The sequence below is a fragment of the Zea mays genome, chromosome 6 (assembly GCF_902167145.1).
Source record: "Zea mays cultivar B73 chromosome 6, Zm-B73-REFERENCE-NAM-5.0, whole genome shotgun sequence".
NCBI lineage: Eukaryota > Viridiplantae > Streptophyta > Magnoliopsida > Poales > Poaceae > Zea > Zea mays.
This window is the reverse complement of record NC_050101.1, coordinates 179,758,497-179,776,110: the sequence shown is the minus strand read 5'-3', so window position 1 is coordinate 179,776,110 and position 17,614 is coordinate 179,758,497. Positions and strand designations below refer to the sequence as shown.

At 43.9% G+C, this 17,614-nt stretch overlaps 1 protein-coding gene across 1 annotated transcript in view; it reads left to right on the top strand.

The window, feature by feature from the left end:
- LOC118472280 (neutral ceramidase) overlaps window positions 1-16,997 on the top strand; it is a 31,736-nt gene extending 14,739 nt beyond the window's left edge. The window contains exon 2 of the mRNA XM_035960258.1: window positions 16,841-16,997. Coding sequence (XP_035816151.1) covers window positions 16,841-16,919 — 79 coding nt within the window. The 3' untranslated portion in view covers window positions 16,920-16,997. The remainder of the gene's footprint in view (window positions 1-16,840) is intronic.
- Window positions 16,998-17,614: the final 617 nt, after the last annotated feature.

Below are 17,614 nucleotides of genomic sequence, written 5' to 3'. Positions count from 1 at the left end.
GCTATGGTTTGAAATTTTGTATATTTTAGCTAAGTTAGAAAAAATTATATTGGTTTATTTAGTTGGTTATTTTTTAGGTATATATTATATACTAGTGCTTTGTTTTTGTGGTGTAGATGCCAAAACCTGAAGACAATATGGACATGGACATAGAGGTAGAGTCTGTGGGAACTGACTCACAATTTGCTGCCAGTCATGCTGTAGTAGAAACAATTGGTGAACATGACAAAGGGGTTGAACATGGTGTTATTGATGTAGAGAAGGAAGGACAATGTCAAGCAAGAAAGGAAATGGCGCCAAGGTCAGAGATGTGGCAGCATTTCATTAAGGTCAAGAATGACAGTGGTGATTTGAGGGCTGGTAGATGCAAGTATTGTCATCGTGAGATTAAGGCCGACACAAGGTCACATGGTACTTCAGCTTTGAGGAAGCACTTCAACATTTGCAAGAGGAATCCAAATATTTTCAATAAAGATCCAAAGCAGGGCACTTTGCAAGCAACAGACGGGGAAGCTCCAACCACTTGGAGGTTTGATCAAGATGCACTAAGAGAGGCTTTTGCTGAGATGGTCGTAGAGGATGAGTTGCCCTTTGCTTTTGGTGAGAAGGCAGGATTTAGAAAGTTCATGTCTAGGGCCTGTCCACGTTTCCAGGTGCCATCTAGAAGAACCTCCACCAGGGACATTGTGCAGCTTTATTTCAAAGAGAAAGCGAAGCTAAAGAAATTTCTTAAAGACTCCTGCCAGAGAGTTTGCCTAACAACAGACTGTTGGACTTCACAGCAGCAAGACGCCTACATGACTGTGACAGCAAGCTTTGTTGATGATAATTGGGATTTGCATAAGAAAGTGATCAATTTTTTCATGGTAAAGGGGCACAAAGGGGATGACATTGGAAAAAACTTGGTGAAAAGCTTAGCGGAATGGGGTATGGATAGAGTTATGACTGTGACAGTTGATAATGCAAGTGCTAATGATTGTGGTATGAGTTATTTACGAAGGCAGCTGAAAAGAACCAACATTGCAAATGGCAAGTATTTGCACATGAGCGCTGCTCACATTACAAACCTCATTGTAAGAGATGGTTTGAAACAAGTGGACCTCTCTTTGAAGCGAGTTAGAGCTGCTGTTAGATATATTAAAGCTGGGACTTCAAGATTGGTCAAATTTAAAGAAATTGCTGAGGAAGAGAAGGTGGAAAACAAGTCATTTTTGAAGTTAGATGTCCCAACTAGATGGAACTCTACTTATCTCATGTTGAAATCTGCTCTTATTTATGAGAAAGTGTTCTTAAGGTTAGCTGAGGATGACATTTCTTATGTTCTTGATCTATCAGAGCAGAGAGATGGCTTTGGTCACCCTGATGAAATAGATTGGGAGAATGCCAAGAAGATGGCTGAATTTCTAGAGCATTTCCACGATCTTACACTCCGTGTCTCTTCTACTCTTCATGTCACTGCCAATACTTTCTTCCATGAGATTGGGGAAGTCCACTTACTAATTCAATCTTGGTTGAGTAGTGAAGACGACTTGCAAGTGTCAATGGGCGTGAGAATGAAAGACAAATATGACAAGTATTGGGGAGTGTGGCACACAAACAACAATTCGTTTGAGAATGACGATGAGGACGAGGATGAGGATGGGAATGGGAGGGGCAGGCGTAAGGGGAAGGGAAAGGGAAAAGAGAAGGAGAAAGAGAACATTAACTTGTTGATTTTTGTGGCTGCTGTTCTTGATCCAAGATACAAGCTATCTTTGTACACAAAGATAACCATCGAAGAAATATTTGGTCAAGAAAGGGGAGAGCTAGTTTGGGAAGCCATTAACACTTGTGTCCATGAGCTTTTTGAGGAATATAGGAAATTGTATGCTCCAAATGAACAACCAATTGAAGCAAGTGATCTGACTCCAAAGGGAGGTCCCGGGGGCAAGCTTAAAGAAGTAATTGCTAAGAGGATGAAGATGAACAATGGCTCAAGTAGCTCTTCCAAGTCTGAACTTGACAAGTATCTTACAGAAGAAAATGAAGACACGGAAAGGAAGCTTAACATTCTAGCTTGGTGGAAGGCCCATGCACATAGGTTTCCAATTTTGGCTCACTTAGCCCGTGATGTCCTTGCTATGCCTATCTCAACAGTAGCTTCAGAATCTGCATTCAGCACAAGTGGGCGCATATTAGATGATTTTCGTACCTCTCTTACTCCATTCATGCTAGAGGCTCTAGTATGTACTCAAGATTGGATGAGAAGGTCAACTCCTATTGATATCAAAGAGAGTGATGAGGAATTAGCCATGATTGAAAAAGGTATACCTACAAGATTTCATTTATATACTTGTTAGTTATTTCAACATTGTATATGTACCCTGTATACATTGTTTTTATTGCAGAGTTAATTGAAGAATTTGGTCCTGGTTCCAAAGGAAAAGGGAAAGAGAAGGCTTCAACACAAAGCAGTAGCAAAGCTCCTTCCAACACTGGAACAGGAACTTCTTAAAGGCTGTCTTTGCACAATCCTTTATAGCCTACAATTCCTAGTATTAGTGCTAAGCAAGTCACTTGTGTATTTCATTTTGTAGTTCTGTTGTATGCCTTTGCCGTGAGATTCTTGTTTCATTTTTTGTTTTATTGCTGCATTCCTTTGCCGTGAGAGTGTGCAACATGTGTTTTACGAGCTAATTCTTTGTTTACTGCTGTTGGCTGTTGCTTGCTATACAGGCTACAGTTCGGGTATTTCGGGATTACCCGAACCCGTACCCGATTTTTCGGGTACCCGAATTTTCGGGTACCCGCAAATTACGGGTGCACTTCGGGTAACGGTTCTCGAAACCCGAATTTCGGAAAACCCGAATTACCCGACCCGAATTTTTCGGGTTACCCGAATGCCCAGGCCTACAAAGGATGCTTGGTGTCCTCCTCCATGCGCCTAGGGGTCCCTTTTATAGCCCCAAGGCAGCTAGGAGCCGTTGAGAGCATTCCAGGAAGGCAATTCTTGCCTTCTGTCGCCTGGCACACCGGACAGTCTGGTGCACCACCGGACACTGTCCGGTGTGGATCTCTTTCCTTATTTGGCGAAGCCGACCGTTGCAGATTCAGAGCCATTGGCGCACCGGACACTGTTCGGTGCACACCGGACAGTCCGGTGCCCCCTTGTGACCGTTGGCTCGGCCACACGTCACGCGCGGAATCCTCGACCGACCGTTGGCCCGGCTGACCGTTGGCTCACCGGACAGTCCGGTGCCCCCTTGTGACCGTTGGCTGAAAGAAGCTATCTCCTTTCCAAAGAGATTTTTCCTGTTTCCAGCACTTAGACACAATACATTAGCTTTCAAAACAATGTACTAAGTGTAGAAACATACCTTTAATCTTGATTTGCACTTAGTCCATCACTTGTCATAGATTAACACCTTAGCACTTGTGTTGGACACTAAATCACCAAAATACTTAGAAATGGCCCAAAGGCACATTTCCCTTTCAATCTCCCCCTTTTTGGTGATTTATGCCAACACAACACAAAGCAACTAGAACAAGTGCAATATCAATGCAAATAAGAACACAAATTGTTTTGATTCAACTTTGGCATATTTGGATCATACTTTGCCACCACTTGGTTTGTTTTTGCAAATCAAACTCAATTTCCTATCTCTAAGTCAAACACACTTGTAGAGACATAAAGAGAGGTATTCCAAGAGAAATTGATCAAAGTTTTCAAAAACTCCCCCTTTTCCATAATCAACTATTCTTCCCACAAGAGGCCAACTTTTGACAAAAGAGACAACAAGAGAGTTTTGACAAACCAAAAGCTCTATTCTACTATTTTCAAAATTCTCAAGCGGTAGCTGATCCATTTATTGCTTTGGCCTTATTTTCTCCCCCTTTGGCATCAAGCACCAAAACGGGATCAATCTTGGCCCTTTAACCCCATTGCCTCACCAAAATCTTCAAATAAGAGTACAAAGGCAATAAGAAGATGGAGATGAACTTGGAGTGAGTTACCCTCTCATCGGAGTGCAGTGGAAGTCTTTCATGGTCCAAGTCCACCTTTCCCTTTCAATCCACCTTTGAGACTAAATCAAGCAAACTCAAGCACACGGTTAGTCTCATAGGGTCAAGTTGTAGCACATCTCCCCCTAAATATGTGCATCACTCACACCTGGACTTTTGAGGTCCGGGGAGTGTTTGTACAACTTGAGCACCATAAATAAACAACAAAATGCATAAGGAACATGATCAAAGCATAACACACATGTATGCTGCAAATCAATCCAAGTTCCACGAATATAAGACATTTAGCTCACTACGCAGCCTGCAAAAGGTCTTCTCATCTAAAGGCTTGGTAAAGATATCGGCTAGCTGGTTCTTGGTGCTAATATAAAACACTTCGATATCTCCCTTTTGCTGGTGATCTCTCAAAAAGTGATGACAGATGTCAATGTGCTTTGTGCGGCTGTGCTCAACAGGATTGTCCGCTATGCGGATAGCACTCTCATTATCACATAGGAGTGGGACTTTGCTCAGATTGTAGCCAAAGTCCTAGAGGGTTTGCCTCATCCAAAGTAGTTGCGCGCAACACTGTCCTACGGCAACGTACTCGGCCTCAGCGGTGGATAGGGCAACGGAAGTCTGTTTCTTAGAACTCCATGACACCAGGGACCTTCCTAAGAATTGGCACGTCTCTGATGTACTCTTCCTATCGACCTTACATCCAGCATAATCGGAGTCTGAATATCCAATTAAGTCAAAGGTAGACCCCTTTGGATACCAGATCCCGAAGCAAGGCGTAGCGACTAAATATCTAAGAATTCGCTTCACAGCCACTAAGTGACACTCCCTTGGATTGGATTGAAATCTAGCACACATGCATACACTGAGCATAATATCCGGTCTACTAGCACATAAATAAAGCAAGGAACCTATCATGGACCGGTATGCTTTTTGATCAATGGACTTACCTCCTTTGTTGAGGTCGATGTGTCCGTCAGTTCCCATCAGAGTCTTTGCGGGCTTGGCGTCCTTCATTCCAAACCGTTTTAGCAAGTCTTGCGTGTACTTCGTTTGGGAGATGAAGGTGTCGTCCTTGAGTTGCTTCGCTTGGAACCCAAGGAAGTAGTTCAACTCGCCCATCATCGACATCTCAAACTTTTGAGTCATCACCCTGCTAAACTCTTCACAATACTTTTGGTTAGTAGAACCAAATATTATGTCATCGACATAAATTTGGCACACAAATAAGTCACCATCACAAGTCTTAGTGAATAAAGTTGGATCGGCTTTCCCAACCTTGAAAGCATTAGCAATTAAAAAGTCTCTAAGGCATTCATACCATGCTCTTGGGGCTTGCTTAAGTCCATAGAGCGCCTTAGAGAGCTTACATACGTGGTCGGGGTACCGTTCATCCTCGAAGCCAGGGGGTTGCTCCACGTACACCTCCTCCTTGATTGGCCCGTTGAGGAAAGCGCTCTTCACATCCATTTGGAACAACCTGAAAGAATGGTGAGCGGCATATGCTAGCAAAATACGAATAGACTCTAGCCTAGCCACAGGAGCAAAAGTCTCCTCAAAGTCCAAACCTGCGACTTGGGCATAAGCTTTTGCCACAAGTCGAGCCTTGTTCCTCGTCACCACCTCGTGCTCGTCCTGTTTGTTGCGGAACACCCACTTGGTTCTCACAACATTTTGCTTGGGACGCGGCACCAATGTCCAAACTTCATTACGCTTGAAGTTGTTGAGCTCTTCCTGCATGGCCATCACCCAGTCCGGATCTAGCAAGGCCTCTTCTACCCTGAAAGGCTCAATAGAAGAGACAAAGGAGTAATGCTCACAAAAATTAACTAATCTAGAACGAGTAATTACTCCCTTGCTAATGTCACCCAAAATTTGGTCGACGGGATGATTCCTTTGAATCGTTGCTCGAACTTGGGTTGGAGGTGCCTGAGGTGCTTCTTCCTCTTCAACTTGGACATCCTGTGCTCCCCCTTGATCACATGCTTCCTCTTGATGAACCTGTTCATTGTCTTGAGTTGGGGGATGCACCATCGTTGAGGAAGAAGGTTGATCTTGCTCCTCGAGTTCCTGTGGTCGCACATCGCCAATCGCCATGGTGCGTATTGCGGTCGTTGGAACGTCTCCTTCATCTACATCATCAAGATCAACAACTTGCTCTCTTGGAGAGCCATTAGTCTCATCAAATACAACGTCGCTAGAGACTTCAACCAAACTCGATGATTTGTTGAAGACCCTATACGCCTTTGTATTTGAGTCATAACCTAACAAAAACCCTTCTACAGCTTTGGGAGCAAACTTAGAATTTCTACCTTTCTTTACTAGAATATAGCATTTGCTCCCAAATACACGAAAGTAAGACACATTGGGTTTGTTACCGGTTAGAAGTTCATACGAAGTCTTCGTGAGGAGGCGGTGAAGGTAGACCCGGTTGATGGCGTGGCAAGCCGTGTTCACGGCTTCCGACCAAAACCGCTCGGGGGTCTTGAACTCTCCAAGCATCGTCCTCGCCATGTCTATGAGCGTCCTGTTCTTCCTCTCTACCACACCATTTTGTTGTGGTGTGTAGGGAGAGGAGAACTCGTGCTTGATCCCTTCCTCCTCAAGGTACTCCTCCACTTGAAGGTTCTTGAACTCGGACCCGTTGTCGCTCCTTATCTTCTTCACCTTGAGCTCAAACTCATTTTTGAGCTCTCCTTAGGAAGCGCTTGAGGGTCCCTTGGGTTTCAGATTTATCCTGCAAAAAGAATACCCAAGTGAAGCGGGAAAAATCATCAATAATTACTAAACCATACTTACTTCCCCCGATGCTTAGGTAGGCGACGGGTCCGAAGAGGTCCATATGCAGCAGCTCCATGGGTCTTGATGTAGTCATCACGTTCTTGATGTGATGAGCACTTCCCACTTGTTTACCTGCTTGACAAGCTGCACAAGGTCTATCTTTTTCGAAAGTTACATTAGTTAGACCTATCACGTGTTCTCCCTTTAGAAGCTTGTGAAGGTTCTTCATCCCCACATGAGCTAAACGGTGATGCCACAGCCAGCCCATGCTAGTCTTAGCAATTAAGCATGCATCTAGACCGGCCTCCTCTTTTGCAAAATCAACTAAATAGAGTTTGCTGTCTAATACACCCTTAAAAGCTAATGAACCATCACTTCTTCTAAAGACAGACACATCTACATTTGTGAATAAACAGTTATATCCCATATTACAAAGCTGACTCATAGACAACAAGTTATATCCAAGCGACTCAACTAAAAACACATTGGAAATGGAGTGCTCGGATGAAATAGCAATCTTTCCTAACCCTTTCACCTTGCTTGATTCCTGTCACCGAATATGATTGAGTCTTGGGAATCTTTGTTCTTGACGTAGGAGGTGAACATCTTCTTCTCCCCCGTCATGTGGTTTGTGCATCCGCTGTCGATAATCCAGCTTGAACCCCCGGATGCATAAACCTGCAAGGCAAATTTAGGCTTGGGTCTTAGGTACCCAACTCTTGTTGGGTCCTACAAGGTTAGTGACAATATCCTTAGGGACCCAAATGAAAGTTTTATCTCCCTTGCATTTTGCCCCTAATTTCCTAGCAATCACCTTTCTATCCTTTCTACAAATTGCAAAGGAAGCATTGCAAGCATGATAAATTGTAAAAGGTTCATTAATCTTCCTAGGAACATGAGCAACATTTCTCCTAGGCATATGATGAATGATATTTCTCATAGGCATATCATTTTTCCTAGCCAAATTTCTATCATGCATAATAGAAGAACTAGAAGCAAACATGGCATGAGAATCAAAAACATCATAACTTCTAAAAGCATTCCTAGAATGTCTCCTATCATGATACATGAAAGCATGGTTCTTATGAGCACTACTAGCCATAGGGGCCTTCCCTTTCTCCTTAGCGGAGATGGAAACCTTATGGCTTGTTAAGTTCTTGTCCTCCCTCTTGAAGCCAAGACCATCCTTAATTGAGGGGTGTCTACCAATCGTGTAGGCATCCCTAGCAAATTTTAGCTTATCAAATTCACTTTTGCTAGTCTTAAGTTGGGCATTAAGACTAGCCACTTCATCATTCAATTTAGAAATTGAAGCTAGGTGTTCGCTACAAGCATCAATATCGAAATCTTTACACCTATTGCAAATTGTAACATGTTCTACACAAGATGTTGATTTATTAGCTATTTCTAACTTAGCATGCAAATCATCATTTATGCTCTTTAAGCTAGAAATGGAGTCATGGCATGTAGACAATTCACAAGAAAGCATTTCATTCCTTTTAATTTCTAAAGCAAGGGATTTTTGAGCCTCTAAAAACTTATCATGTTCTTCATACAAAAGATCCTCTTGCTTTTCTAATAATCTATTCTTATCATTCAAAGCATCGATCAATTCATTAATCTTATCAACCTTAGTTCTATCTATGCCTTTGAATAAACATGAATAGTCTATTTCATCATCGCTAGACTCTTCATCACTTGAGGAAGCGTAAGTACTAGTATTACGAGTGCTTACCTTCTTTTCCCTTGCCATGAGGCAAGTGTGATGCTCGTTGGGGAAGAGGGACGACTTGTTGAAGGCGGTGGCGGCGAGTCCTTCGTTGTCGGAGTCGGATGACAAGCAATCCGAGTCCCACTCCTTGCCAAGGTGTGCCTCGCCCTTAGCCTTCTTGTAAGTCTTCTTCTTTTCCCTCTTATTCCCTTGTTCCTGGTCACTATCATTATCAGGACAATTAGCGATAAAATGACCAATCTTACCACATTTGAACCATGAGCGCTTCCCCTTCATCTTGGTCTTGTTGGGATGCCCCTTGCGACCCTTTAGCGCCGTCTTGAAGCGCTTGATGATGAGGGCCATCTCTTCATCATTAAGACCTGCTGCCTCAACTTATGCCACCTTGCTAGGTAGTGCCTCCTTGCTCCTCGTTGCCTTGAGAGCAATAGTTTGAGGCTCTTGGATTGGGCCGTTTAATGCATCGTCGATGTATCTTGCCTCCTTGATCATCATCCGCTCGCTTACAAACTTTCCAAGTATCTCCTCGGGCGTCATCTTGGTGTACCTAGGATTCTCACGAATATTGTTCACAAGATGAGGATCAAGGACGGTAAAAGACCTTAGCATTAGGCGGACGACGTTGTGGTCCGTCCATCGCGTGCTTCCATAGCTCCTTATTTTGTTGACGAGGGTCTTGAGCCGGTTGTACGTTTGGGTTGGCTCCTCGCCCCTGATCATTGCGAATCTCCCAAGTTCACCCTCCACCAACTCCATCTTGGTGAGTATGGTGACGTCGTTCCCCTCATGTGAGATCTTGAGGGTGTCCCAAATTTGCTTGGCGTTATCCAAGCCGCTCACCTTATGGTATTCGTCCCTGCACAATGAAGCTAGAAGAACAGTAGTAGCTTGTGCATTTTTGTGGATTTGCTCATTAATGAACATGGGACTATCAGTACTATCAAATTTTATTCCAATCTCGACTATCTCCCATATGCTTGGACGGAGAGAGAACAAGTGACTACGCATTTTGTGGCTCCAAAATCCGTAGTCCTCTCCATCAAAGTGAGGAAGTTTACCAAGCGGAATGGAGAGTAAATGAGCATTGGTACTTTGCGGAATACGAGAGTAATCAAAAGAAAAGTTTGAATTGACCGTTTTCTTTTTCTCGTAGTCGTTGTCGTCGTTGTCCTTTTGGGAAGAAGAGGACTCGTCGTTGTCGTCGTAGTAGACGATCTCCTTGATGCGCCTTGTCTTCTTCTTCTTCCCATCTTTTCGTTTGTAGCCCGAGCCCGAGTCAGTAGGCTTGTCATCTTTCAGCTCGTTGACGAAGGACTCCTTCTCCTTATCATTGATCACAATCCCCTTCCCCTTAGGATCCATCTCTTCGGGCGATTAGTCCCTTTCTTGAAGAGAACGGCTCCGATACCAATTGAGAGCACTTAGAGGGGGGTGAATAGGTGATCCTGTAAAACTTGAAAATTAATGCCACAAAACTTGATTAGATGTTAGCACAATAAAGCCAAGTGTCTAGAGAGGAGTCTTAGCAAAACACAATAACCACAAAGGGATCAACACAGAGATGGCACAGTGGTTTATCCCGTGGTTCGGCCAAGTCCAACACTTGCCTACTCCACGTTGTGGCGTCCCAACGGACGAGGGTTGTAATCAACCCCTCTCAAGCGGTCCAAAGACCCACTTGAATACCACAGTGTTTTGCTTTGTTTACTATATCCCGCTCGCGAGGAATCTCCACAACTTGGAGTCTCTCGCCCTTACACTTTGATGTTCACAAAGAAGCACGGAGTAAGGGAGGGATGAGCAATGCACACAAGACACAAAAATCACAGCAAATACGCACACACAAGACCCAAACTTGAGCTCAAAAGAATATCACGAGGTTCTCACTAGAACGGAGCTCAAATCACTAAGAATGTCGAACAAGTGCGCAAGAATGAAGTGTGAGTGATCAACAATGCTCAAAGGATGCTTGGTGTCCTCCTCCATGCGCCTAGGGGTCCCTTTTATAGCCCCAAGGCAGCTAGGAGCCGTTGAGAGCATTCCAGGAAGGCATTCTTGCCTTCTGTCGCCTGGCGCACCGGACAGTCCGGTGCACCACCGGACACTGTTCGGTGCGGATCTCTTTCCTTATTTGGCGAAGCCGACCGATGCAGATTCAGAGCCGTTGGCGCACCGGACACTGTCCGGTGCACACCAGACAGTCCGGTGCCCCCTTGTGACCGTTGGCTCGGCCACGCGTCACGCGCGGAATCCTCGGCCGACCATTGGCCCGGCTGACCGTTGGCTCACCGGACAGTCCGGTGCACCACCGGACAGTCCGGTGATTTATAGCTGTACGCCGTTAATTGCTTCCCGAGAGCGACGACTTCGCCTGTGAATGGCTCACCGGACAGTCCGGTGCACCACCGGACAGTCCGGTGATTTATAGTCGTACACCGCCGTCGAAGTCCCGAGAACAGCCAGTCCGCCCGAGCCAGCCTGGCACACCGGACACTGCCCGGTGCACCACCGGACAGTCCGGTGCACCCAGACTGAGCTGACTTTGGCTGAAAGAAGCTATCTCCTTTCCAAAGAGATTTTTCCTGTTTCCAGCACTTAGACACAATACATTAGCTTTCAAAACATTGTACTAAGTGTAGAAACATACCTTTAATCTTGATTTGCACTTAGTCCATCACTTGTCATAGATTAACACCTAAACACTTGTGTTGGACACTAAATCACCAAAATACTTAGAAATGGCCCAAAGGCACATTTCGCTTTCACCAATACATTTTTTTTACCAAACTATAGTCAACAAATTGATAATTAGAAGAAAAAACTTAAACAAAGTTCCATCTAGACAATCATTTAACAAGGTTAGTTGAAGGCACAAACCAAAAATATCCTAGGTCCATATAGAAAAAGGGTCAAAATCATTTTAGCTTTCTTATAAAACCATTTGCAGCAATCCAAGTATGCAACATTGTGAATAACTCAAGCCATTCAATTGAAAATGCAAGCCACGAAACAAATATATGCAGAAAAGGCCATTTGAGTGGTAGGTCATGCTAAATTTTATATTACTTGAATACCAGTAAGCTACATACTAAACAGAAAAGCGCCTCCGTTCTCGAATATTTGTCGTCCGCTAGTTTATTTTTTAACTAAAACGTGACAAATAAAAAAAGGGAGTAATATAAAAAGATAATACCAGTGTAAACTATGTAGCATAAGCAAACTATGAGTAAATTGAAACTGAAACTATAAAAAGGTAATGCTACGGTAACAAGTATGGCATCTGTGGACAACTAAACATCCCTGACATATCTTGCCTAGACCCAGTACAGTACTACACGCTTGATATGTTGCCGCAGTAGACAATCTATTTTCCCATATGCAATGTTATTAAAAGTTAGAACATCAAAAAAATTGTCCTAATGTTCATAATAAAAAGACAGCAGGCAGTTAAGTTCAGAAAAGCAAGACAAGGGGAAAATGCAGGACAAATAGTGCACGGAAGCTAGTTGAAACAACCTAATGTTCATAAGAATTATCTAAGAAAGAAACAAGTAATGGGCGCTATTGGCCTACCATATGCACAAAGCTTCTTATCTATTTGATTGAGGCAACAAAATATAGTAGACAACCGTGCTCTCTATCTCAAAATGGAAAGTTAACACATGTAACTGAAAATGATATGATTATATGAATGGTAAGTATGGCTAATGAGATATTTTATAGTTTTCAGGGTTAAGAAGACTGGTTTAAATATGGTAAATAATTAGTAGAGCGCCTACCCAAACTTGCATTCTCTTTTTCCATCTCAACAATACAAGCTAATCTATCATGAACCTGTCAAGAACATATTGCCAGTTTAGCTCCATAGCAAACCATTATCATAAAAAACTATGACAGTCTCTCACATCTAAAAGTTTTTGTGCTGCTTCTTGTTTGAACTTCTTGTCGTACATGAAATAATATAAAAATTAACCTCCTAAAGATGCAAATGCTTACAGACTTATGCCATGCTAGCCAGAAGTTACCATTCTCGGGGTATACCAGCTTCATCACGAGCCGTGTAGTTGAATGGACCCTTCAGTACAACTTCGTACTCCTTTATCAAGTCTAATGTTTAAGTGAACATTCCATTAGTTAGCATGATCTTGTATAATCATATATCACACACTATAAAATTAGGAGGAGAGCAAACCTTGGAAAGTATTGCTTGGTTCACGACCCATCACTTGGCATTCTTTGAGAAATCAATACAAACCATAGAGGCATGTGCAAGCTCCTCCTCTACCACTCTTGCCACATTGTCTGCAGATCGATGGTCCCCAAAACCAGATAACCTTTGGACTAATCTTGGTCCAGCAGCAAGGCCTCTGGCTTCCTATCAAGGTTCTCATAATCAAGATATTAGTCAATTTTAATAATGTAGAGTTCTTCAGCAAGCATTGTGACCTAAAACATAAACTACAACTATCTGAGAAGTAACAATATCCTCACCTGAACAAATGACTACACAAGATATTTAACCCATAGGGAACTCTAGGACTGGCCCTGCTTTTTCACCATTGTGTACCAGGAAAAAATAAAGTATAATGAGAACCTTGAAATTCTACCTCACTTGTGCTTATCCAGTCCCCCTAGGCAAACGAACAAGAGTGACAAGTTCAGTACTTCAAGCCAACGACAGTCTCGATTTGTTTTCTAGAAATTGCAATGGAACAATGTATTCTTTTTCATGTTTTTTATATAGGATAAAAAGTAGTATTCTGGGAAAATAGATTGTTTTTTGAGAAGAGAGAAAAATCATGCCTTAAACAGCATGCAATCAATTCTGACTAAGTTTTTTCTAGAATAGCGAAAATAAACCTGCCAAAGTTTTAGCTTACAAAGCCTACTATGTGTATGATGTTGTGCAGTGCAAGCTCTGATGACGATCAAGAACACGCTCAAGGACCCCCACGGCGTGCTCAAGAACTGGGACCAGGACTCCGTGGATCCCTGCAGCTGGACCATAGTCAGCTGCTCGCTAGAGAACTTCGTCACCAGACTGGAAGCATCATTCCACTCCCTCGATCGCTCTCCCATCCCATCTACACAACTCTTCCCCGTGTCCATGTGTTCTTATTACCGATGTTTGTGGCTGTTTGATCGTTTGGCAGGGAGGTCCCAGGTCAGAACCTCTCTGGCCTGCTCTCCCCAAGCATAGGGAACCTAACGAACCTTGAGACTATGTGAGTGTGTTACTTCCTTCTCGCGTTTCTGCTTTCAGTCATTGTGCATGGACGTGTGGTGTGGTTTCTTTTTTTTGGCTGGAGCGAGGTTGATCGTTTGCTTCCCTTCCCTGCTGCTGCAGTCTCCTGCAGAACAACAACATCACCGGCCTAATCCCAGCAGAGATCGGCAAGCTTACAAAGCTTACAAAGCTTACAAATCATGCCTTAAACAGCGTGCAATCAATTCTGACTAAGTTTTTTCTAGAATAGCGAAAATAAACCTGCCAAAGTTTTAGCTTACATGTGGTCATCCTCAAGCTTTCCTACATTGTCACAATTTTCACACTTGGACAATAAATGGTTTATTAAAGGATTTTTTTAAAAAAAAGTAAAGAGTCAGTACTACAATTATCAGTATCAAAGTAAAGTTACAGTTTTTAAAAATGGAGAAGAATAAAAAAGTAGAAATCTGAAAATATATGAATTACCTTTTTGCTGGTAGCAGCACCTATTGCTTACATGTGGTCATCCTGGGAGGCTGCAGTTTACTTGGACTTCACCGTATGCTTCGCATTTCACAAGAACCCCCTCTCTGTGCACCAATGAACGAACAGGATACCAAACAGCAAACGAGCCTCAGTAACATAAGAAAAATTAAATAAAACATAAGTAGGGTAGTTTCATGTGCTATTATGCTATACCACTACTTAATAGTATGAATCTTCATTCTTATGATGCTCTTTTTTCTATATTTTCATAGCACTTGCTAAAGTGCAGAGCATTCATAAATTGAAGGTATAAAAAAATAGATTGGAGCTCAATGTACAGAATTACTACAAAAATGCTGAACAATAGTACCTTCCAGAAACATTTGACCAATTACTGTGGCTAAGGTCCTAAAAGCCATATTAGCAGAATTAATGGATCCCGTTTATAAGACATTAAAAAGGAAAAAAACTGGAATACCTGTTCACATATGCATCAAGTTCCTCGACTATGTTAACATAGACTTCATTGCTTGCATCCTTGACTGTTGTTCTTCGCCAAGGTACAAAAGAAGCAGCTGCATCTGGAAGTTTGCTGCCAAGGGTAGAACTCTTGCCAGTAACAACATTCAACATTTTGTTCACAATATTAGGTGGGGTGATCATCTCTTTCAAGATGTTTGGCTCAGTTGTGAGTGGAAAACCATTATCCATCATCTCATCCAAAATCTGCAGTCGTGAAGCACTATAGAATTAGAGAAATTTCAGAATACATGCACTGGCAAGTGGCAACCGCTTAGCAAGCAGCAAAACTTGATTGCAGCATGCAGATTAGGAAATTTATAATAGACTCAACAAATTCAACAGTAGATCAATGGCCTGCCTTGATCTTTTAAATTTATCACAAAATCCTGAAGAAATTTATTAAAATGAATAATATAGACAAGTGCATGGTCACAAAAATGAAAAAGAAAACAATACCTTTGTACAGCTCCTTGTAGAAGCAGCCTGGGTCTTTCTTTGGAGGTGACCGTGTGCTGGTCCTTTGCTCCAAGAATTCCATACACCCGAATTGGGGAAGACGATGCCAAGGTAGTGCCATTTTTTTGTGATACTATGTGGAACGGTTAGCAGGGACGCGCAGAGGTAAACTACAAGAAGGAAGAATCAGAAGCAGGTTCGATTCCAACAGGATATGATATGGCAAGCTGCCAAGCATCACTCATCGCCAAGGCTAAGGTAAGGTGTCCACAAGAAACAAGCGGCTAGACAACAGTGAGTCCAAAAATAGAGAGTCGACCGCTAGGCTGTGGGCAGCAAGCTGCCAATCTGGGAAAGAGTACAGCACCAAAACCAAAAGCATCGACATCATCGCCGCCGCCGCCGTGTATGGAGAGAAACATAAACACACCAGAGAGTTGAGAGCAGAGCAAGAAGAGAACTTAAAATGGCATAAATCATAATCATACATGGAGGAGGAAGAGGAAGCAAGAACGTGAACACAAGCTAAGAGGGAGCCGCACCGCACCGCACCTTATCAACGAAAAAGAGCTCCTCGCCGTTGACGTCCACCTCAAGGACGACACCGACAGCGCTAATCTTAAGACTCCGTTCCTCCCAACCCCACAAGTTTTGAACTTTAAAGCAACATGGCGATGATGCGAGGCAAAAAAGGCTACGGTGATGTGGGGATGGAATGGAAGCAAAGGTGGGAGAGGATGCGGCACCCACGCAGAAAGCCCAAGCCGCCAAATGGCTAGACGCTGAAGCGCACCTGATGCTCTGAGCAGAGCAGTTAATGGATGCAAAGTTGGTGCTCGCGCCCCGACTGACACACCCTCTGTCGTGCTGTGCGGTGGCGGCAACTCCCTACCGACCACTGGCGCGGACGGGTCGAAGCGCCGCGTCTGCTACTTCTACGACGTGGAGGTGGGCAACTGCTACTACGAGCATTGCCACCCGATGAAGCCGCACCGCATCCGCATGACCCACGCGCTGCTCGGCCGCTACGGCCTCCTCGACCAGATGCAAGTGTTCCGCCCTCACCCTGCCCGCGACCGCGACCTCTGCCGCTTCCACGCCGACGATTACGTCTCCTTCCTCCGGTCCGTCACCCCCGAAACGCAGCAGGATCAGATCCGCGCGCTCAAGCACTTCAGCGTCGGCGAGGACTGCCCCCGTCTTCGACGGTCTCTACAGTTTCTGCCAAACGTACGCGGGGGGTTCCGTTGGCGGCTGGAAGTGAGCGAGGATAGAAGGGGACCATGGCATGGGGGCGACGATGGAAGGCAGGGCTGTGACCTTGCATACGACGGAATCAGGGCGCCGAAGCGAGATCTGCGGGCGTGGCTGGCGGGCAGAATCAGACAGGCGCGGCGCGTGGTGTGGGAGAGGGAAATAGGATTTTGGGGGCTGGGAATGTCGGCTGCCGCTGCCGCGGAGGGGGTGGAGGGCGTTGATGGCGGCTTCGATCACGGTTTCAGGGAGCGGAGCGAAGGGGAGGATGTCGGGGGGCAGAACGTCCACCCTGTGGACGCCTACGCTGCATTCTTAAGAGATAGTAAAGATTTTGCAAATGTAAGCTTTCTTGCACCCTCATGATGGTGTAGCTGACTATGCAAACCTCAATTTGGCAGGTATGGAGATCTTTATAATGAGAATAATGTGGCTATCAGTGGAATCCATACGCATGCTGGTCCTGGTGGTTATCTGTAGTAGTCTTCTTCGGCTCCTGGTGTACTTCTAATGTTTGTTTATTTGGTCAATAGTCATTCTGGCTCGTTTTTTGTTTTTTTTTTTCTTGAATGAGCATCGTAAAAGGTTGCATAACTTTGCTTTTGTCCATTATTCTCATAATCAAAATATTGTATTGTGGAAGTTCATTATTCTCATAATCAAAATATGATTTAGGAAATATCAATTTTTTTGTAAAAACATTTTAATTGCGTACTAATACGATATTCAAATTTATCAAATTCGAAAATAAAAATTACTTCATTTTTTGCATTACTTATATAAGTATAAATTGTATGAATATGAATATTACAAAAAAAAATATATAGTATATGTGTCGGGGACGATAATTAGAGGTACCCCCAAGACTTCTAATCTCAGCTGGTAAACCCCATCAGCACAAAGCTGTGAAGGCCTGATGGGCGCGATTAAGGTCAAGGCTCAGTCCACTCAAGGGACACGATCTCGCCTCGCCCGAGCCCAGCCTCGGGCAAAGGCAGCCGACCCCGGAGGATTCACGTCTCGCCCGAGGGTCCCCTCAAGCAACGGACACACCTTCGGCTCGCCCGAGGCCCAGTCTTCGCAGAGAAGCAACCTTGGCCAGATCGCCACGCCAACCGACCGTATCGCAGGAGCATTTAATGCAAGGATCGCCTGACATCTTATCCTAACGCGCG